The sequence below is a fragment of the Cataglyphis hispanica genome, chromosome 13 (assembly GCF_021464435.1).
Source record: "Cataglyphis hispanica isolate Lineage 1 chromosome 13, ULB_Chis1_1.0, whole genome shotgun sequence".
NCBI lineage: Eukaryota > Metazoa > Arthropoda > Insecta > Hymenoptera > Formicidae > Cataglyphis > Cataglyphis hispanica.
In genome coordinates this window covers 4170746-4193338 of record NC_065966.1, presented here as the reverse complement: position 1 = coordinate 4193338, position 22593 = coordinate 4170746, and the positions used below count along the sequence as shown (strand labels likewise).

At 33.1% G+C, this 22593-nt stretch overlaps 2 protein-coding genes across 5 annotated transcripts; one reads left to right on the top strand and one right to left on the bottom strand.

Moving 5' to 3' along the window:
* Positions 1-1637: 1637 nt before the first annotated feature.
* Positions 1638-6147, bottom strand: LOC126853847 (superoxide dismutase [Cu-Zn]-like). The gene is made up of 3 exons (XM_050599908.1): positions 5142-6147; positions 2844-3068; positions 1638-2390 (listed from the first exon to the last, which is right to left on the bottom strand). Exons 1-3 carry the CDS (start codon positions 5307-5309, stop codon positions 2136-2138), a joined length of 648 nt encoding a protein of 215 aa, XP_050455865.1. The 5' UTR covers positions 5310-6147; the 3' UTR covers positions 1638-2135.
* Positions 6148-9380: 3233 nt separating this feature from the next.
* Positions 9381-21628, top strand: LOC126853843 (uncharacterized). Of its 4 annotated transcripts, XM_050599903.1 has the most exons (6): positions 9381-9500; positions 9682-9824; positions 17602-17666; positions 18121-18336; positions 18549-18799; positions 20713-21628. In XM_050599903.1, the coding sequence occupies exons 3-6, from the start codon at positions 17610-17612 to the stop codon at positions 20813-20815; spliced, it is 627 nt and encodes a 208-aa protein (XP_050455860.1). In that variant the 5' UTR covers positions 9381-9500; positions 9682-9824; positions 17602-17609; the 3' UTR covers positions 20816-21628. The 4 variants fall into 4 exon arrangements, with proteins under 4 accessions (XP_050455860.1, XP_050455859.1, XP_050455857.1 ...); XM_050599902.1 differs by lacking the exon at positions 9381-9500 and having other exon boundaries at positions 9667-9824; XM_050599900.1 differs by lacking the exons at positions 9381-9500; positions 9682-9824 and adding an exon at positions 14206-14368.
* The last annotated feature ends 965 nt before the right edge of the window (positions 21629-22593 follow it).

Genomic DNA, 22593 nt, shown 5'->3' with positions numbered 1-22593 from the left:
AACTGGTTTAAGAGATCGCTTTTGTTACCCGCGTGACGAACTTCAACGTAAACTTGTGCTTAACCATTTCTGTCAATATTAACGTGAGGCGAAATCACGACAATTCATGACAATGTAACCCATACCTCGTGATGATCCATCCAACAAAATGTTCGCGTATGATTATGTGGAGGTCATCAAAAAAACTGATCATCGATTGCGTACAATTTGTCATTAGATGTGGTCGCAATAACCACGATATCGAAGACTTGGATGATATACCAGATTACGATGTCCAGGATGTTCCTAGTAATGTAGCGTTATAAGCGTAATACAGTAGTCTTTGCGCTGCGGTTTCGAGAAATGCATTCTCCTAAATCGTAATTTGACAGTAGCAAAAAAGGAGGTCATTGTACCGCGTAGTAAAAGGAGATTGACAGCGCAAAGTGATCATTTAATTAATTTTTTATATATAATTTAAAAGAATATACATACACAAAATTACTTTTGTAGACATAATTTGAAAAAATATAATCATAGAATAAGAATATAATCCTAGAATATTTTGAGAGATAAATTACTGTGTCAAGACATTGCCGAGCTATACTTATCATAGTGCACAACGTTCTAAAATGTATCGTGACATTACGAAATGAGGTTTCGCGGTCGATTATTTCTTTTAAACAATACGAACCATCATTGACCGACTTTGCTCGTTCTCGGTTCCGCGGCGCAATCCGGGGCGGAATCGATCGATATCACAACCCCTTGGCATAGCTTAAAGTTAAACCGAGATATAGATCATTTAAACAGATAGTTCAACGTCCTCACAGTTCATTTCCAGCCGCGAACGTTTGGGCTACCGTGGCAACCGTGGCACAACGATCTCCAGCATCGACCGGATGCACCGGGCACGAGGAGGACTTCGCCGCCGGAAGTGGTTACCAAAATGTTGCGAGCCCTAGAGGAAATGGGCGAGCCAGTGGGACCGTTGGCGGTTGAGAAAATGCGCGGGGATGCGGCCAAGCCCCTGAAATAAACAGTCGCTGCATCTAGGAACGACGAGGACGAGTCCTTGAGCCGTGTAGCTTCAGCGACATCGGGTCTATTGAACCTGGATTCTCTAGAATTCATTAATACTTTGGACTTCTCGTATTTGTGGATTCTCGATAGAAGTGAACGATTTATCTATGTAAAATATTCGACGTTTCGTTTTATAATCTTACTTTTCCTCTTTTTCCTTATTGGGATATTTAAGTTACGTCCTAGTTGTGTAATAATTGTGTTTGCATATAGAAATAAACTGACGTACGATGCTTGAAAGATCCAGAAATTTGTAGTTTGGAATTATTAAAAATAATTGACTAAATTTTTAATATACGTGCTTTGCGTATGGTTATATTATATTGCCGAATTTTTACTTTATCGGAAAATATATTAGCGATAAAAACTATAAAACAATAAAATCTCGTTTTGCGAAAAAACGGTCCAATTTCCGAGTTGAATTTTTATTTTTTTTTTTTTTTTCAATTCTTGATTGACCATTGACCATATACGATAGCAATGGTTTTATTTTTCAGATTTCTCAAATTTCATTGAAAAATTCGGACCATGTAATTTATTTAGAGAAAGGTTAAATAAGAATATATGTATGTATTCGATATACACTCCCGGTTATATATTTATAATTTATTGACCGATACAAATGAATGTAATTAAATTAATAGCGAACAAAATGGCAGTAGACGATATTTCTTTTAGTTAATTGAATGTGTATTAAAATGCACTAGTACACTCACAAACTTATACATAAATTTAGCTAACAAGAAACAATATGGAAAAATAAAATATACATATAATAATTTATTTTAAAAGATTTTCGATATCTGAAATATAAAAAGAAATAGTTTAATAAAAATGTTTAAACATTTATAGAATAATAATAAAGAAAATAGCATCCAGTTAAATTTTGAGAGCAAAAAAGAGATTTTAATTTTCAATAAGAAATATATCGTCTCGTTCACTATACAAGTACATTATTCGAAGATGCTGCGTATTACGCAGTATCATTTTACGTAAATTTTAAGTACGACAGCCTTTAATGAACAATGCATGCAATAATCAAGTTTGATTATGCATTGTTTAAAAAAGTCCCTTTACAAAAATCCGATGACACCGCAAGCAACGCGGGCACCCGCTGACCCGGTCTTGAGACTCTCCTCGGTACCGCCGCGACCGAGATCGTCGGGTTTCTCGTGGATCACCAGAGCTCTACCGATCGCCCCACGAACACCCACTAGGCTCAAGTAGTGATCTATGCCATTGATATGCGCCACTCCATCCTGTCCGACCTCGATATTACCGAGATCGCCGACGTGACGCAATGGATCGCTCGGTGCTCCGTGATTCACCTGAAACGTATGGCTCTTCGTTTACCGTAATGAAATGGAGAGAGTTATAATACGTTATCGCGGCGAGAAAATCGCGACGACTTAATCTGCGTAGTGCGAGGCTATTAATTTTGCGCTAATCGCGTTGCATTTGCATCTTGAAGTCTTCGATGCAAGGACGAGATAATTTAATTTTTTTTTTTTTTTTTTCAAGTATTTGAGAAAATTTATATCGGTAAATTTTATATCCTCGACATTTTCAAATTAATTTCTCTTCTTAAGAAAGTAGGTCAGCCATTCTCATGCAACCCTTCGTTTACAAATGCAAATCTCATCCTGTTACCGCATATTGCTGTAAAAGCGGTAACTGAGGAAGAAAATAATCCGAATGAATTTTTCATGATGCTACGCTGGAAATATTTCGCACAATTTGCAAAATTTAAAAGCGCACAATTAAAATTGAGATACTGTTACCATGTACGGATTGAAATGCGGTCCGGCCGAATTGCAACCCTTCGTCAGATCTCCTTTCTCGTGCACGTGAAATCCGTGCAAGCCCGGATTTAATCCCGTGATTGTGCCCGTGACCTTGACCCCTTCCGGATGCTGTTCTAACATTAGAATCCCTCGGGGTCCATTTACTGGCGTACCATCCTCACTGAGAGCTTTCAGCTCCACCACGGCCTTCAGACCGATTGCCTTCAGACACATTTTAAAGAAGCATCGCATTTATTTTGCACATCGTTTTGATATATAAAGTCAATATAAATATATCTCGATTTTATTAACTGGAATTATATTTAGACATGCAATATCAAAGACAGAGATAGATAAGGAATATAACAAAATTTATAAACGTTTCTATACGGAGTATATAAGTTTTTTCAAATATTTCTTTGTCGATCTCAACGATTCGATTTTTTGATCAATCTCAAGAGCCATCGAGAATCCATGGACTCGCAAGTTAGCGGAACAAAAAAAAATCTACGCAACAGGATCTACGGAAGCAATTTGTTACAGCTCGATTAATCCATGAATGCAGCGAGCGAAGTTTTCCTGCAGGAACACGTAGAGCGGAAATTGATAATAACACGTCCGCGTATCGAGTGATATACTATAAAGTACTCGCATCAACTTCCCGTCTAATTTAATCTATCTCCTGAATCGCATTAGTCGCGCCGCGACTTCGCCTCGCGCGACTTCCATGGACGCGTTTTTATTAATTTTTTTGTTTCTTTTTGGACGAAGTTGTACGGTTCATGGGTGAAGCAATTACTGTGCGCAGCTACAGGGTATAATCTACACGATGAAACGGCTAGTAGAAACTACGCGCAAGGTCGGACCGAAGGGAATCGCCGTGCGACTTTGTTAGAATTGCACGAACGGTCGCAGTGAAAGCATCGACGGGGCAATCCGCGTTACTCGACGTCCTCGACGCGATGTTTAAATAACTTAATGGCTAATTATGGAAATTTCCGTGTATTAATGCGCTATGTAATTAATGACTAATAATAGAAGGCGCGCGCGAGATGGATATGTATGGATCGATGAATTGTATCGCCACGTTCGTCTCGGTGTCCTAGAGAAGTCACGCGCGTAGAAATGTTTACATTACAGGTACACGAAGAGAGTAAATAGATAAGATAATTACACGATGATAAGTACACGAAAAGAATAATGTAGAATAGTTTAAAACAATGTATCGACTTGGCAAGATTGAAAGAAATCATGTATTTTTTTATCAATTAATATTCACAAAGGTGTCTATAAAAATAATACAATGATAGAATGTGCATAATCTTGTTTGATTTCGAATTGATCGTTTGCATTTTTTTTTATCATTAATTTGTGAGTAAAATAAAAATACATATACATCTGATAGCATATATATCTAGTTGTAAATAGTATATAAATGATGCAACTCTGTGATACAAATGTCTGCATGTTATAGATATTAATAATAAATTAGATATAATTTTGATATCTTGCAAGTAATGTTCAATTACTACTTCAATGACATTCGAAGAGATGATGCTTGTAACGGTTATTATATCATTAACACGCAAGGCTATAAGTGTGACGCGATATCGATTACTGAAATAACAATAAATAGTAATACTACACAAAAAATTGTATACATACTGAATCTAAAATAAAATTTAGAATTAAAAATCGATAATTTATATTAATATCGATAAGCAGGAAAATACGAAACAATTTAAGCATATAACTTTGCTAAAAAGGAAGAAGTGAAAGGATGAGAATTGAACATTTTCGTTGAAATCTGACGAGATTACATAATTCATTTCAGGTCATGAAAAGATTCGCGTGAGACTCGGAATGATGTAAGGTGAAAAGATGGATCGGCAATTATCCGATTGCAATCAAGAACTTTAATGTATGATTAAGACTCTAGAGATTGATTGCCTAAGACTTTCTTTTAAAAGTAAAAAAATAAAAACTACAAATATATAAATTTTTTTATAGCTTTATAATAGCATTGTCCTCCCAAAGACATTACAATTATATTTTTTCATTGTAATTTTCTATATATAGATACAAATTATATCTATTATAGATTCATAAAATTTCGATGATAAAAAAAATAACGATTAAAATATCGAATTCTTCTATATTTTCAATAATTATATAAAAATAGTAAATTCATATAATTAAATATAAAATACATCATCGGAAACGATATCGATTTTCAGTAATTAATATCGGAATATCAAGTGATTGAATAATAACAAAAAATAAATAAATACGTACAAAATAATACGGTTCCATGTAAACCTCGTAAAGATCGCTTCTGGTCCCAGGATCACCGGGTAGACTTCTGATGAATAATGTTCTGTCGTTCATCGAGACCATCATCCTGTCGTACGGTCCAGCCTTCGCGATCGCAATCATACCGATCACTATCGACAGCCGCCACATCTCGCGAGCTTAGGATAGCGTGTCGAACGAATTAGCAGCGATTTGGTCCTTGTAAGGAATTCTCCAAGTCGATCGGAGGATAAAGCGGGTCTGAGGATAGAACTCGATGGCGTCTTCGAGACTTGCCGCAGTTTCTCCTTCTCTCTTACCTGCTGCGCTATCTCCTCCTCCTCCTCCTGCTCCTTCTCCTCTTCTTCGTTGACTAGATCGCAACGAGATCTGACAGCTTGAGATTCATGCACTTTCCGCGATAACGATCTTCGCGCCGTACTGATCAGGGAGCTGCCTCGAGACCACCGCTTTTCAAAGACTGCCCTCCTCGGAGGAGAAGAAGAGGAAGAAGAAGAAGTGGTAGAAGCCACCGGTTCGATTCTCCCGTGGCGTGTATTTATGCGTTACGTCATCGGCGAGTCACGAGGTAGATTGGCTCTTGAGTAGCAAGCTCAAGAGACAAGCCGAAACACCGGGGGGTCTCGATCGCGAAAACAAGTGGTATCGAATTCAACGAGACACTATCTCGCGGAATGCCAACTGCCACCAAAGCCGCGGATGCGAAATATACGTACTGGTTTGTGTTCACCTTCTTCTTCAACGCCTCAGACCGGTGCATCGATTGGACGTGCGTGCACTTCCATGCACGTGGCAAGAGACCAGCTGGGTGAAAGCGAGATGTACCCGCGGGCGCCTACACTATGGACTGACGGGTCGCTTAAATGCCGTTGATACTGCCGTAGATTAATCTGGCCAGTCATTTACGTGAGCGTTAAAAACTGCGAAAACCAGGACGCGCAATTTTCGCGGTTATCCAACCGGAATAGTGATGGTTGTTGCGCGAATTGCTCGCTGTCATGGAGGATGGTAATTGACCTGAATGATACGTTATTTTTGAAGAGGATGTAAGTTACAGAATATTATTAATAACTGTGAAAATAAATTATCGTGTTAATTCTATTAATATTTCATACGCTATGATTTATGCTAAATCTTTCCCTAAAAATAAGAAGCTTTATTTATACTCAAAAGAACGTAATAATTATATTATCTCATAAGAATGTCAAAATAAATGTAAATACAGCAAATAATCACTTAATCGTAGATTCTTTTTAATTATACACTTTTAATCTTGAGTAAATACACACTCGAGCAAAGGAATAAAAATTTAAAGTTTATATAAAATAAAAATTACTCAAGATATCTTATACGATTCTGTGTGTGAAAAAACAAAAATGCTATCAGTGGTAATACGGAACTACGAAAAAAATGTCAATAATGCTCGATTTAAATATCAAAAGGCTAATAAAATTAATCTCATCAAAATTCATCATGAATATTAAACAGTTCTTTTTCGTTAGCGTTGATATTGGCAAATTTTACTGAATTGTTTGATGGATTGTAAGACACGTTCAAATTTTCATTTTCCCCAAGGATTCTAAACACAGTATATATGAGTTTTATCTGCATAATCACGGTAATTCACATACGCGAACGTGAACGAAAACCGGACATTGAAGATCGCAATGATTTATTGACCGCGCTAACGATTCACGTGAAGTGTCCTTTAATTCTGACGATGCCATAATTCGATGTCATTCTCGGGAATACGCGATGCAATGTATTGGATTTTTCATTGCATTAAAATGACGATTTACGATTACGCGCGACTATAAAATTCTCTCATGGAAAACAATGAGTAATAGCTCGGTGAGAGAGAGAGAGAGAGAGAGAGAGAGAGAGAGAGAGAGAGAGAATGAGGCACAGGCTGTAGAATCCCCCCAGTATCTGAGTGTAGATAGGTAGGTCAAGCACGGCTGGATAATACCACTTCAAGGTGGTTGTACTAGTTTGACAGTCTCGAGAGTACAATTCTAAACGAGAATGAGAAAGTTTCGAATATATTACCTGGCGAAATTCGACTTATAGACGAACGGCCTTAGCACCTGTCAATAGAGTGCGAATACCAAGAAATCCGTGATTAATTCGGAAGAAGATGATGCTATTATAGATATTTAACCGATACTTAACCAGTAATGCTAATGGAATTTGTTTTGCACCTTGGTGCTAATGGATGAAAAATGATGTCTGCAAGGTTATTCGAATATTTCCAGTTTGATACATTTGCTATGTATGTAGTTAATCTGTAGTTAATCTTACCATTAGTAAAGCGGTTACTAAGCAATATATCGTTAATATATAAAGTGCATTTTATCTGAAAATAATATAAATAAAAGAAACTTGATAAAAAATAATATAAATAATATAAATAAAAGAAATTTGATATAAAAATATGACTTTAATATTATACTTAAGAATATGATTATAATGAAAAATTAAGAAATAAATATATTAAAAATATAAGTCTATATTTTTGATGATAAATCTCGAGATAGATTCTACCTATATGTAAATTATGGGATGCAAATTTTTCTATAACGCGAGAAATTAATGCAATCGCTCATAATTGTGTCACGATTGGATCAAATTGGCACAAATATAGATTTCTCTCATGTTAGATTTATTGATAATAATAGGTAATCATAATTTTTTTCCCTCTATGGAAGATGTAATAGAGTCTCTCTTTACGATGAGAGATGATACTTATCTCTGTTTAAATCACATAGCGTAAACATCTGAAATTTATCTTCAGAAATATTCGCTACAATCTCGATGTGCTTTTCGAAGCTGAAGACTTGCATCTCGGAACGTTCAAGAAATTCTTTATCTTGCAGCAAAAAGAAGTGTTCCTTTACTTAGACAGGGTCAAGGAGACTAACCGCTGAGATGCGTCGTAATTCCATCGTTTCACGACAAAGAGAAATGTCTACGCCATTGCCACTTTACCATGCGTAGCCGTAGCATAGTATCGTGTATATGTGTGTGTGTGTGTTTGTGTCAATGAAAGCAGTCAACAGTTTACATTTTGTATTGATCGACAGGAATTTTTACGCAAGAGAACCTTGTCAATCATCGCATTAGTTATTGGCGGTGTTTTATTATCTTCGTCATTTGAATCGATCGAACTGTCCGATTTAATTCTTTTGAAGCGCTGAATCCATATCCGCCGAGAAAAAATCTCTTGTTTTTTTATATATGAATTGATTTTTTATGATTATAAATATTTCAAAAATTTTTTAACATTAGCATTCAATAAAAAAATTATTAAAAAAATTACGTAATCAAAAAATACCATAGAAATATATAGAATTGAAACATTTTTTGAATTCTTTTCGTGATAGGAAAATGATGAATTGTTATCTGAATATATAAAGTATTATCTTTTTATCAATTTACAATTTACGAAATTTATTTTTGTGGTAAAATTACTTTTTCTTTAATTCTAGTTTTTAAGTGGAATCTAGGCGAAGTATTATAGAGCGACGTCATTCGATCGGAATATAGCTTGGGTATAAACTGATGCACAAGGCTTATGAAACCTTGATACATAACTAAGAAGAGGGGAGATAAGAGACACACGATATACGCGTAGGTATGTGCAATACGAACGGTCCGCAATTGTCTAAGGAAGGCAAGTGTCGCAGGTGTTTTCCATAGGTTTCAGTTTCTTCTAACTAGTGTTACCGTCGACGTGTACGTTTGTTATACTTTTTTCTGTTTGTGTCGTTTCTAGCTCCTTAATAATTTATCATTGACGCATCTAATATAAAAAAATTTTCAACTGTATGTTTATCGCGTCAAGTACTACTTATTCGCTTAGCAATTAAAATCTGCAACACTTTCCTATGTCAGAAAGATAATGAAAAATCCCAAACGTTAGTCTCTTGATTCAAGAAAAGAAATTTTTTTTCTCAAGATATTGAAAAAAAAAAACAATTTAATTATAGACTTATCTCACGTAATGCGTGATTAAAATGTAACTTTTATAATCGGTTTCTTATTAAAATTCACACTTGTTTTTCTTTTCATTCTTGTCGCGCGAGAGAAGTAACAGATAAGAATAAGAACCTTGAATACTATTACCGAGAAGGATATTTCCATTTCGTTTGCGGCTGTGTCGTCAAAAAGATAACGCGCAACACATTTACTTACTGTGCTGTCGTTTTCTAGGCAGTTTGTCAGATCACGGTTGGAAGATATCCGCGAAACATTTTTCGTGAGTGGCATCGTCGTTGCTAGTGAAGATCGTGGATCCATCAGAATCCTAAGAGGGGATCCTCGGGTTCGACGACCGATCAGGTATACGCAGGGCCGGCACACCTTTGAAAAAAAAAAAGAATAATTGACATAAAGTCGCGTAATCTCGATAAAGGTTGTAGCAGCGAGAGAGCGGTTCTCCTCTCTCATCTCTTTCCCTTTCTCTTTTTCGAGCTCGATTCTTCATATTTCCTCATCGTAAAACGCAGTCAATGCTCAACAGTTTCAACTGCGCGGTCCACGTGAGTGTGCATCAATAACGTGTGTCGCAGAGTGAGGCAATATTGAGTAAAAAGTAGTGTCACGCTTGCAGTTCGTGGTAGACGAGTCTTAATTACGTGAAAAATATAGCAGAATCTTCGTAAGGTAAGAAAAAAATATTTTTTCGAAATTCAAAATGTATAGTCTGTGTAAGTGTAAATTAGAAAAAAAAAACTTAAAAAAAAGAGAGATGATTGACTACTCCAATAAGTATATCAGAGAGAAAAAATAATAATGCTAAATTAATTATGATTATATTGATTAATTAATTCTTTAAATTTTAAATATTTTTTGTACCTAAAATCTGTTTAATATTTTAATACAAAAAATATATTTTTTTAAACAAACATTAACATCTGACTCATTCGTAAAAAGTTTGATTAACATTCTTTCTATCTAATAATTCATATAATTAAGCTAATCAGAAAAACGTTTTATTCCATAATGCTGTAGAATTTTTCACAAGCAATCGAACGAGATCAGTTACTTTTGGAGCATACAAAAAGCGTCTGATAATTTTTCCAAACACTTATTTTTCTGCGGATAAAGAAATATCAAGAATGTTAAGACCGAATGAGCATTAATGCATCGTTATGCAGTCACTCTTATTGCATTCACATTAACATGTGCATTTTCATAAATACATTGTCTCGATTTGTTGCGATCAAATAAAATATTTCAATTATATGTCTTCAGATTCTTCGCATGAATTTTTGTAATATTGAAACATAATATTGAAACAGTTGCATACAAACAGCATTTAACAACCATCTGTTTTTAATTTTCATGATAATTAGACTTATGACGTAAGATAAGAATAAATATGCAGATAAGACACAGCATCGAGTGAAATTTAGCATAGTTGAATCTTAATTAAATAATTAAATAATTAAATAAACATGCAAATTTCCGTTCTAATATTTTTATCTTCTTATATTATTATACGTTTTTTCCTGTTTTTATTTTACAACAATAAATTTAACCATTTATTCAAATTTCTCTAATTTTATTTCATATCGATATTGATATATATTTTTTGTCAGATAATTTAATATATTTTATTTAAATAATATTTGAATGTTCCCCGCAAAATTCCGCATAAAATCTCTTTGTAGCATTGTTTATTAACTTGTGAAATTTCTCAATATATTTCTTATTCAATTATCTATGCATATTTGATTTACAAGAGGTAAGTTGTGAGTCATAGAATGAAGCGCATGTGCAAAGGGACGGCGATTATCTTGGTGACTTATTTATTATGTGAAACGCTCATTGTTAAATGGCATTGGACATAACGTGTTATACTGATCGTTCAAAATGATAAAAAACACTTCGTGTATTTTAATGAAGTTACGTATGCCCGATTTAATATTTTTCGAAACACGTGTTGAACACAATCTTTTTCTTTAAGAAATAATAATAAAATATTTTGTCAAGTTGCGATATAAATGTCGTGTCATGACATGTCTTTTGTTTGCATTTTTATACATCTTTTTGATAATTTTGAAAAAGTGTTCGATAACTTAAATATATTTATAATATAAAATAAAATCTATGGAATTGGCTGGCAAAAAATTATTCGTTCTACGAATATAAAAATTGCGTTGCAATTTTTTTTTCCTTAAAAATATTTCAAACATATTTTCGATCATATTTTCACGATTCCAAACTCGCTGGAGGTTAAAGTATAGCTGTTCGGAATACTGTTTCGGGGGCGCATGAAATTAAATGAGGCATCGCAATACTTGGGCAAAGAATTCTTCTCGTCATTCGTGAAATAAAAATCCTATCATAATCTTCGCGCGCGTGTCGAGTGTGATTCGTTTCTCCTCTTTTCTTCTTATTTTTTGATCTACAGCTTGTCTAACGCCGTACCTGTGAGCGACAGTTACATTAACATTCGACGCCAACGTCATTTTACAGTAGCGTGCTTTTTTATTTTGTGGCATATCACGTCACGCGCAATCGAAGAGCATATCCTTATATTCGCTCTTCCAAGATTAAACTGGTTGTAATTGTTGAACGATTACGTGTGAATATGCACGTGCATAATTTCCCATCAATTTTGCCAGACATTATATCACATCAATCATAATGCTCCGGGGATAAGTGTCCCATAATAGCGCAAAGATCGGAGCAGATCTTTTAAACTTTTCGAGATTATATAAAATCGAAAAGCATATATTTTTTCCCTGTCAAAAATTATTGGATATATAATTTAGATATATATTTATCGTACTCGCATATATGAATTAGTGATATTTTCGTTCTCTTATCACTCAGTTTCATATTCAAATCTAAGTAGAGCAATATTTCCCAACTTTTACTTTACAGGAAGCATTGTTAATTTCCCATCTATGTATATATATAAGCAGGAAACAATAATTACAAAGTTGCAATTGTGCGAAACGTTACTGCGTAGTCTAGCTGCCAATCAGAGCTCTGCAAATGCAATATCCGGTTTCCTTTATAAAGAGAATCTAAGCACACAAAGGACACTTCAATCCGAAGTATAATTATCCCCACTTCGCCAGGATGCACTATAAACGTCCATCAATCTTGTTCGATTCACTCGAAAATATATCACGATCGCTCGGCTTTTTGTCGATGCGATAACAGCAAAATTTGTGACGATCACCGAAGCATGCTGATCGATCATTCTTCAATAATTCGGATTTTATATAGGAATATAATTTAAGATTCAATTGTGATAAAATTCTGACTGTGAGAAATGACTTTTAAAAACTATGATGGAACAAAATTAAAAGAAAAAAATTATAATTAAAATTTTTCTAACGTCTCTGTTGCACTTTTTCATTTCTTGTAATGTCAATTATTTTATAAAATTCAATTTATATCTTTAAAAATAAAAATATCACCTTATGACGAAATAAATGTTTACATTTTTCTCATTATAAAGGATGTAAACTCCATGCAAATATGCATTTGTGTTTGTGTGATTATGTATATTCGTATATTTATAAAATTGTATAAGACAAGAAATCTCTCATCTATAAGTTTCACATGATTAGGATATTATATTGAAAAATTCATAGAACGCGAGACGGAAAAATCTTAAAAAATAATAACATCGATAAAAATAGAAGCAGCTCAATATTACATGATAATAGTACATCGTGCGATTAATCGCGATAGGAAAGATATTACGCCGAAGAGAGTTGTATCAGTTATAATAGATTTCGTGAAGAAAAAAAAAAAAGACATGAGACGGCGAATTATTTCTGATAACAAACTCGTGAATCATACGTTCATTTTTAACGCGATAATTATGCGATAACTAACGTTAGTCTATGTTATCGCTTACGTACATTTTTGCAGTTTCACTGAATTATGAAACGAAACATTAATCAATAAATTATGTAAATTAAGCCTCGAATTCTAAAACACTTTTATAGTGTTGCTACTATAATTGATAATTCGCGGATATATTTTCTTCGTTTTATGAATGAGGTCGACACATTGCCGAGTCCAAGTCCATCGATCTAATGCGCGAAAAGATTTAAAGTTGGCTGTTTCTTCGCGAGCGTTAATATATCGCTAACAATGCTAATCTCGCGTTTACGACGTCGATAAGTTCGTGTACATTCGTCGGCGACATACTTACTGCAGGTGATTACTTCAACGGATTCGTTGAGCAGTCGTTCGTGAATATCTAATATCCTTCACTATTATCCTATTAATTTAAATGGCACATTTGTGCCGCGTGTGGCACATTGCTGCCTTCCTTGTAATAGTCAGCTTCAATCAAAAGTGAGCTTGTAACACTCAAGTCAGTAAATACATTCAAATCTACGTCATGCGATTTTGCGCGATCTTTAATTAAAGCAATCATCTTCACGAATTTATACATAAAGTTTTACATATCTATTTTTATTATAAAATATAAATTATACTATAAATATACTCTGATGGCCATGGTTTTAGAAATATTTTAAAAATTTGCAATATCTCCGTATCATTTTTCAATTCTGACAACGTGTTAGCATAAACATACATTATGCAATATTAAAATTGCAATACATAAATTGCTATGTTTAAGAAAGCATACTATGTTTGAGAAAATCAATCTTTATTTTTTCAATAAGGATATAAGATAATAAAAAATAATGTTACACATTCTATTAAGGTTAAGTCATTGTGCGTTTAAATTAAATTAAGATTAATGTGCTAATCGCCGAAAGCGATAATAGAGTTGTCATTTTTTGAATTTACTTACATTATAAAACCATTAAAAAACCTTAGAAACACGTTAAATTATTTTAAAATAGTGATAGTTTTACGTGTTTTTAAAAGTTATTATTATATTCTTTAATATATTTTAAATTATTATGTGAATCCCACATATTTGTGATCGTACGGAAAGAGACGACGTGCGAGATTGGTTGAAAGATTCGGAATCTTCCGTCATCTTCAATGATCGTCCGGTGGAGCATAATCGTTTACGAGATACTTCGTGGCTGATTTGTCTGTGAGTTGCGGGTGGGAGATCAACATTGAGATCCCGTGCCAATATAAGAGGAACATGAATCCAGCAACTGCAGTCAGTCAGTCAGTCAATCAGTCAGACAATCAGTCAGTCAGTTTGTTAATCGGTCATTCAGTGTTCGGTAAAATCGTGTCCGCGCCCGGTAGGTCTCCTTTCACTTTTCGTGTGCATGCTCCTTTCGCCGATCAGTCGCCGATCTTTTATCGCGAAATTCCGTATCTGCCACGTTAAATGATTCGTTATACAATGCGATTTATCTAGTCGTGGCGTATCATCACGTAAGATATTTTTCTTTTTTTTTTTTTCTTTGTCACAGATCGCTATTTTATCTTCATCTAGTTTTATTTTTGAGTTTTTTTCTTATCGAGAAATCTTCAAAGTTTCATAACTTCATATGTTGTTGAATAAATTATTTAGAATTGCTTGGTATTATTCGTTTTCTTCAAACAAATTCAGAAAATTTGAAAATTCGTATAGATATATATTTAATTTTTAAAGACAGAGAGAAACAAATTGTAGTTATATATTATTATATTCAAATATAATAATATATATAATATAAATATAATAATAATATCGCGCGCGATAATGATATGAATCGATATTTGCATTGCGTAAAACAGACTTGATACACATATACATATATAAATAAAGTATAAAAAATGAATAAATAATCACCAATATTGGTGTATAAAGGATTTTTCAGAAAAAAATTACGATTTGCTATAGAAAAAAAATCTTGTTATAGAAAAAAAATCTAGTTACTAAATATAATACATTGTTGTGTCGGAAAATGCAATGGAAAACTACATTGGAAAGCCGGCTTGTACATTACACAGGAATAGGAATGCTCTACGAGCATGATACATTAATCCATAATGTCGATGTACTATACACTATCATATCATGGCATAGATACGCTAATGTTAAATTCAATAATTACGTGGTCAATTGCGCAGTTTATTGGGGTTTAACGTTAGAAATAACTCTCAAATTGAAGATTGCATTAGCTTTCCACAGTAACACTTTTAATTGTAAATCATGCAATTAATTACGAAAAAATACGATTATATAAACATCCATATTATTTCTTGCAAAACATTATCCCTTCACATTAATAATATAGAAATTGTACCGCGTAGAAGAATTGAATTATGCTTTACTTAAGAAATTCTTTGAAAAGTGAATTTATTGAATTAATATAGTATAATATATATGTGATATATATTATCTCTAACTTTTGTGTGTTTCAATCGTATATTATATATACAAGTCTGTTTCAACATCATCTAAATACTTTGTAAATTTTTTTCAAGTCAGTGCTGAGAAATATGGGAACGTAATAAGACATATAATAGAACGTATAATAAGACATTCTCCTGATTAATCTAGAGATAATATGGGGGGGATAATCAATGAATATGTTCGAGTAATGTACGTAATGTATGTAAAGTCGTTTCCGAGGTGGGAATGAAAATATGCTGTTGTGCTACGTGCTTGTCAGGTGTCCGCGAAACACGACATCAATTCGCGCCGCGCTTATACATTAAAACGCATGAATAAAGTTGATCGATGAAGTCGCGCAGGTGTTGTGGATGAACCCTTTGGCGTGGATCGATATTTCCCGGGAGCTATTTCATTCGCAAGCTCTTTGTTCGTGTGTTTGCCGTGTTTAAATCGATGCTTCTACTCACCTTTTACAGTATCTGGTCCGCGTAGAAAAATTCCGCAATGTTTTACTTTTGAAATGATTCGCGAGTCCGCTATTTCCTGGATCGTAAACTTCTCAACAATCCTTCGCACGTATTCTGCAAAGCGCCGACAAACTGTAACAATAATAAAATAATATATATGATAATAATAATATATAATAATAATAATATAATTATATAGCAGTAATTTTAAAGCAACTAAAAAAGAGAAATATATTTAAAAAAATTTATATAATAAACTCTGAGATATATCTATATAAATCGATAATAAATTGCTTACAAAGAATATCACAATATTATATATTAATAATATCCAGAAATTGACTCTTCAAGAAATGTACTTGCAGTAACGAAATGAGATAATAAAAGAGGCAAGTACGACGATAAGAGAATCCAGAGTGTCTGTAATATATAAGATGCGAGCAAGATAATAGTAATATGAATATTTATATCGACATAAAGTATATCAAGACTGATAAGAATCTTTTCAATACATATACTTTCGCATTTTATAAAAGCGAGATAAGAAGAGAACGCACAAATTGGCAGCAATTTGGAATGCTTGGAATTTTATAACGTTAATTAGAATTATATTGAAAGCAAGTTAAGGAAAAAGTCTTTATGTATTACAAGTATGCAAAAAAAAAAAAAAAAAAAATTATGAAAATAATAATATATTGAGCAAGACGTAATAAACTTAATAACAAGTTGAAACATCAAAATATTCAACTCTATTTTTATCTCAACATGATATCATTCGTTGTCACTGTTTTATATAAAATTACATAATCCTACTAATTAATTGTAAAAAAATTTTCATGTGCGCCATAGCTTGTTACATAATTCGAAGGTCATCTGACAACTGACGAATGACCAACAATAAGAGATTATAAATCTAATAGAATAAAGGAAAATATAAACGACACGATATATGATTGACTGATTGTAATATCATTCGATAATATAAAGTGATATGAAAGTGACTTTTTCTTTCCCGTTGATATAATATCAAATTTTTATCTACGCGTATTTTTTTTGTACGAACTATATAAATGACCGTTTACGAATCGTGCTTCAAAAACTGCGTCACGAGAATATATCGATTAATTCTTTTCCGGTCGAGTTTACCTCCCGACGAGCAACGTATAACAAAGTCATTGATTCAACGTTAATAGATTCGTCTGATCTAGATGCGCACTGATTAAATTACACTTGTACACGTGAGGCACGTGCAAATCGATCTAGATCCAGATCTAGAAATTCCTAATCGTTTTTTAATAGACAAACGCGGTAAAATCTTTCGGAATAAACTTAATTTAGAATCAATTACTATCCAACTGCAATTTTCGATCAAAATATTATTCGAATTTCTCGTATCTTCTATCACAAAAAAATGAAATTATATAATAAAATATTTTATTTGTTATCAAAATTACACTTGCCATAGGAATTTAAAAGTGTAAAATTATTTCTCACAGTACACATTTTTATATTCTCTGACAAAAGAAAAAATTATTTGCTTGAAAGCAATAAATGATTATTATGGCAGCGAGTAATCGTGATTATTACGTACACAGCAATCACATTCGAAAAAATACAGAAAATTATTATAAATATAGTTTTACACATGACGTGGTTTAGTTTTTTGTCATTCTATTTACAGTTCACACGATGAGTCGAATGGTCGCATTATTACTATTGGCAGCTGTAACTGTCGTTACAGCCGAGGTATGTCAATCCAAATATTATGCATACTAATCCATTCCCCCGATAATGAATAAATCATCAATCGATTTTTCAATATGACATAATGCATGACAAATTATTATTGCAACAATCATTGATTGTAATACATGACATTCCATAAATTGGAATAGTCATGAATTTTGTCCCCGATAATACACAAATGTCAGAGAAGAGATAATGTAGTTAATCAATTTTTTAGAAGAACAGAAACTAGGAAATAATTAACTTTATCTTTTTCGCTTCGATAGTACTTTTTGTTATTCTTAACTCTTAAAAGGAAAGGAAATTAAAAATCCATGAAATTGACACGCAATTAACTTCCTATTGAGAGAAACTTCGCTCACGATTTGGACGAAGTCTTTTGCTGTTCTTCGAAAAAAAACGTTAGGGATTGCCGTTGATAATCGTACTGATCGCATCGAATCGGCTCGATTAGGAGATGGTGGCGGTCGTTCGCCTAACTCCGCACGACGTTAAGGGAAAAAATGTCACGGGTAACTTGAAGATCGTTCAGTCCATTCCGAATGGGCCCGTGACCATTACGGGCACGATCTATGGTCTTACCGAGGGGCTTCATGGCTTTCACGTACATGAGAAGGGAGATCTGAGCGACGGTTGCACATCCGCCGGAGCGCACTTCAATCCTGAGAATGTGAGCTCTCGATCAACTTGCCTTTTAATCTTTCTATATAATAATTAATCTCATTACTGTATTTCTTCATATAAAAAAATTTTCTTTTTTCACATAAAATAGTTGTCACAATTGTTTCTATCTTATACTAAAAATTCAATGATTCAATATGTTTCTTTAATAATCTCATTGATTATGTTCTTCAAAATATGCTCACATTATTAATTCATTAGACGACTCACGGTGGACCGGATGACACTGTGAGACATGTCGGCGATTTGGGAAATGTCCAAGCCAATTCTGAGGGAGAAGCAATGGTAAATATCACTGACAAGATTATTTCATTGAGCGGACCGAACAATATCCTAGGACGAGCCATAGTTGTTCATTCTGGCGAGGACGATCTTGGCAAGGGTAACCATACTCTCTCCTCGACAACTGGAAATGCCGGAGACCGTTGGGCCTGTGGTGTCGTCGGTGTCCAGTAGGTTATCCCTTCATTCTTTTCCCATTTTCTCTCTATTTTTTAAGCAATTTCTTCGTTTTTATATTTTCAGAGTATAAAATTTATATCTCTTTTTGTAACATAGATGTCATTTATAATTAATAATTATAAGTAGTAAGTTTTAAATTTTCAGTGAAATAATGGAATTGAGTTCTTTTAGTTTCATTACTTTAATGCTTATTTATCACTAAACATTCATTGCAAATTTGCTATGTAAGTGCTATAATAGATCGATAGAAAATTACAGAAAATTACAGCAATAATATATCTTCGTTTAATGTTTTTCTAATTTTTTGTCTATATACATACAGTTTTTTGTTTATCGTTCATTATATTTTGTGTATAATATTAATGTTATAATATAACTAATAATATTTAATATTATTATCAAATTATGACATTAATACTATTTATGAAAATTCAATGTTGCTCGTATTTTTGCACAAAGATTGCCACGCCTCATTGTATTCTACACATTACAGAAAAATCTGAAATACTTCGAAGGGAAATGTCAGCGGTCAATGGGACGAGAGAGAAGGATCGATATTCATCGCTCCGTAGATCTGATTAGAATTGAACCGATATTGTTGAAACGTTGCTCATTTATAAGATGCTTCTTCTATAAAATACTATGTCTTATGTATGTGTCCTATGTGTTTTTTGTAAGAAGAAACATGTCGTTTGTCTAATAAATTGAATCGTAGAGTTAGTATAGGAGCGACGTTTTATGCGATAGAAATCTAATGTAATTCTCTCCCTTGACTGTGTTACTGTACGACGTCTGTCCGCCTTTTATATGTAAACTTGATGATACTTTAACACATAGTGTGTATTGTTTTGTCCTTCTATGTATATTCCCCGGTGCATCTCTCCCTCTCTGTTTCACATCTGTGCTGTCTCTTTGTTTGTCCGATAGCTTTTCTGTGATGATGTCGTAAGAAAGTATATAACATTTTAAAGAGAAAAAGGATATATTGTAATGTCAGAATACTACCTCTATAACTTATTTCATGGTCACGTACATTTAGATCCAAACGATACGCGCATTATATGTGTAAATTAAGAGAGAAGCCGGTTAATCTGCTTTTTTTTTTTTTTTTGTTTGGGTTGTATTTTAACGCTAATAAAGCAGTATAGTGATAATACTTTGATAATTTACGAGCTTCCTCAATGAGATAATATACAAATAAAGTTTAAGGTTGATATATCCCCGCTATTATTTCTCTAGCAATATTATTCAAAAATAACGTCAAAAAGTTATATCACATCACATTAATTGCAAAAGTTGTTAATGTGTTATCGATGTGATAAGAATTGTTAAAAAGAAATATTAAAAGAGAATATATTTTCCAAAAAATATAATAAATTGAAAAATATTTTAACAAGTTTTCTTGCACGTCACAGTGTTTACATTAAGAGAGAAGCACACTGTGTCTTATTTGTATCAATAATATTTGTTCCGCATTTCATACATTTCTCTTCTTATTTATTATTGACCGTGTATTCGTTATTCGAGCAATAAACACAAATACACACGCGCATTAATGTTTTCGAAAATATTTGCAATATTTATCCACTTATGACTAATGCAGTATACTCGCGTTACAATTTGTTTGCAATTCATATTTACAATGTGTTAAAATATATAACGCATTAGAGCGCAATTGAATAAATAGAAATCTTACGTATCACTATGCATTAATATGCATCAATATGCATTACCAATGTTTTTACGTAATTAGACTCGCGGCAAGCGAGTATAATACAGTTTGCGGCGCAAAATGTTATTTCATTGTCGATTTCCGGAAATCTCAATGCATACAAATGCGTAATAAGATGCGCAATTCAGTCAAGAATGTAATTATCGATCTCTTCAATATTACTGCTTTCAGATCGCCGACAGGCAGTTGGAATTCCAGTTCATTTACCACGCCAAATATATCGACTCTTTTGATATTCTTCCTCGTTGTGGCTTATCAACATTTCAAGTTCTAATTATCCCGCGGAAGCTCGAAATCATTTCTTATACGAGGATAAATAAATCAGCTAGAATTGTGTGCGCGTGCAACTCAAAGGGAACAGCATGAGTTCTATGATCATCGATTATTCGTCAATATATATCAGCAGTGAAGAATAACAAAATTTTTTAACGACAAGCGAGATGTGTGTATGTTACTGAGTAAGATGTTATTTTGATTGTTGTCGTAACGTAAACGTGATTTAAAAGCACTAGCCGATTATATTATAAATCTCATTGTGATAAATCGGCGAGAAATGCAACGCAGTAATTGCATTTACTATGTACCTGCGAATTACTTACACTGCTCAAGTTAATGCATCGAAGAATATTTTGTCATATTTAAATCAATTAAATAATGAATTTTTTTATATTTGTATTTAATATTATGCAATTTCAACATTATCTAGAAACATTTAATTTGCGCATTCGCGCACCTTACATTGAGCAAAAAAATGACTTTTACTTGAAACTATATGCGCAAAATATTTATATATTGTAATTTGCAATATTTTTATCTACTTAATTAATTTACGAAAGATGTGCAATATAATTTAGCAATATATATAAGTGTTACTTATCATAGGATAGCCAGTTTCGTTAGCGGCATTATTCATATACTTAAATACAGTATAATATTACACTCTTCATATTTGTTATTCGTAATGTGTACTTTTGCAAGCTGCAAACTTTCTTCTCTATACATCTCTTTTAGCTGAGTCTCATTATTGTTAATATTACTTGTTAATAAGAAAGAAATTTGCTAAAATAAAATTCTTAATTGATGTAAATGTTATCTTATTTTCTATTATTAGTGCTTCTATCTAACACATATGTACAAGCTTAATTATTATAAAATTATTCATTAGTATATTAATGTAGTTGAAAAAATACCCTTATTAATATTAACGTATAAATGTGATGAATTATACAAAGGGTAGACTGGAAAAAAATGTTTGTGGCGGTGAACTTTAAATCGTGGCGTGTTATGATTATGCATATACTGATATGTATTACGTAGGTATAAGGTACAGCTACCTGAGGAATGAAACAATTATATTTATCGCGCTCTCATTAACCCATATACGTGTTCACAGCACGAAAGGGTGGATTTACCTGCGAATTTCGTCTGCATGCGAAACAAGCCGCTAAAACTTTTCCAGAAGTTTCTCGAAAGAAAGCTACTGCTACTGTATTGTAGAGAGCCTATTACGGGCATCGAATCACGAAAACAAAAACGTGCTCGCAAATCGCTAATGACCCACTTTGTATTGTATACATACAAGCGGACATATAGATAATGTGACATTATTGAACCGCCGAGAGTGATGATCGCGTTTAACGCGATGTGCTGCTCATAATCTGCCTGATCTCCGATAAAATTGTAGTAGTTACGTTCGCATCCATGCATCGGGCTGTCGCTTCGCCGCAATACAGTGCATAGTAATGCGTTTACAGTTAATTAAAGTGCCCGTTGAAACAGCATTCTGTCATTTTACAAATTGATAAAATAACATGTGTGTCTATATCGTGTGTCAGTTATTATGTTAAAACTGATATTGCCAAAAAATTGTATTACTAAATAGAACAAATATTAAAACGGAGTTAAATAAATGTGAACAAAATTAATTTATTCATAAATTAATAAATTCTGTGTATAAATTATAAGAAAAAAATAATATTGCATAATTCTATTTTTTTAGCATTTTATTATCTCTGTTTTAATATATTATTTCAGACTAATAAACACAGCAAC

Coding starts and splice junctions, on each gene's coding strand:
- LOC126853847 (XM_050599908.1), bottom strand. CDS start 5,309: ATGTGGCGGCTGTCGATAGTGATCGGTATGATTGCGATCGCGAAGGCT. Junction 3,069..5,141: donor ACATGGAACCGTATTATTTT/GTACGTATTTAT, acceptor ATGTGTCTGAAG/GCAATCGGTCTGAAGGCCGT. Junction 2,391..2,843: donor CGCATTTCAATCCGTACATG/GTAACAGTATCT, acceptor CATACGTTTCAG/GTGAATCACGGAGCACCGAG.
- LOC126853843 (XM_050599900.1), top strand. CDS start 14,263: ATGAATCCAGCAACTGCAGTCAGTCAGTCAGTCAATCAGTCAGACAAT. Junction 18,337..18,548: donor CGCACTTCAATCCTGAGAAT/GTGAGCTCTCGA, acceptor TTAATTCATTAG/ACGACTCACGGTGGACCGGA. Junction 18,800..20,712: donor TGTGGTGTCGTCGGTGTCCA/GTAGGTTATCCC, acceptor TACTGCTTTCAG/ATCGCCGACAGGCAGTTGGA.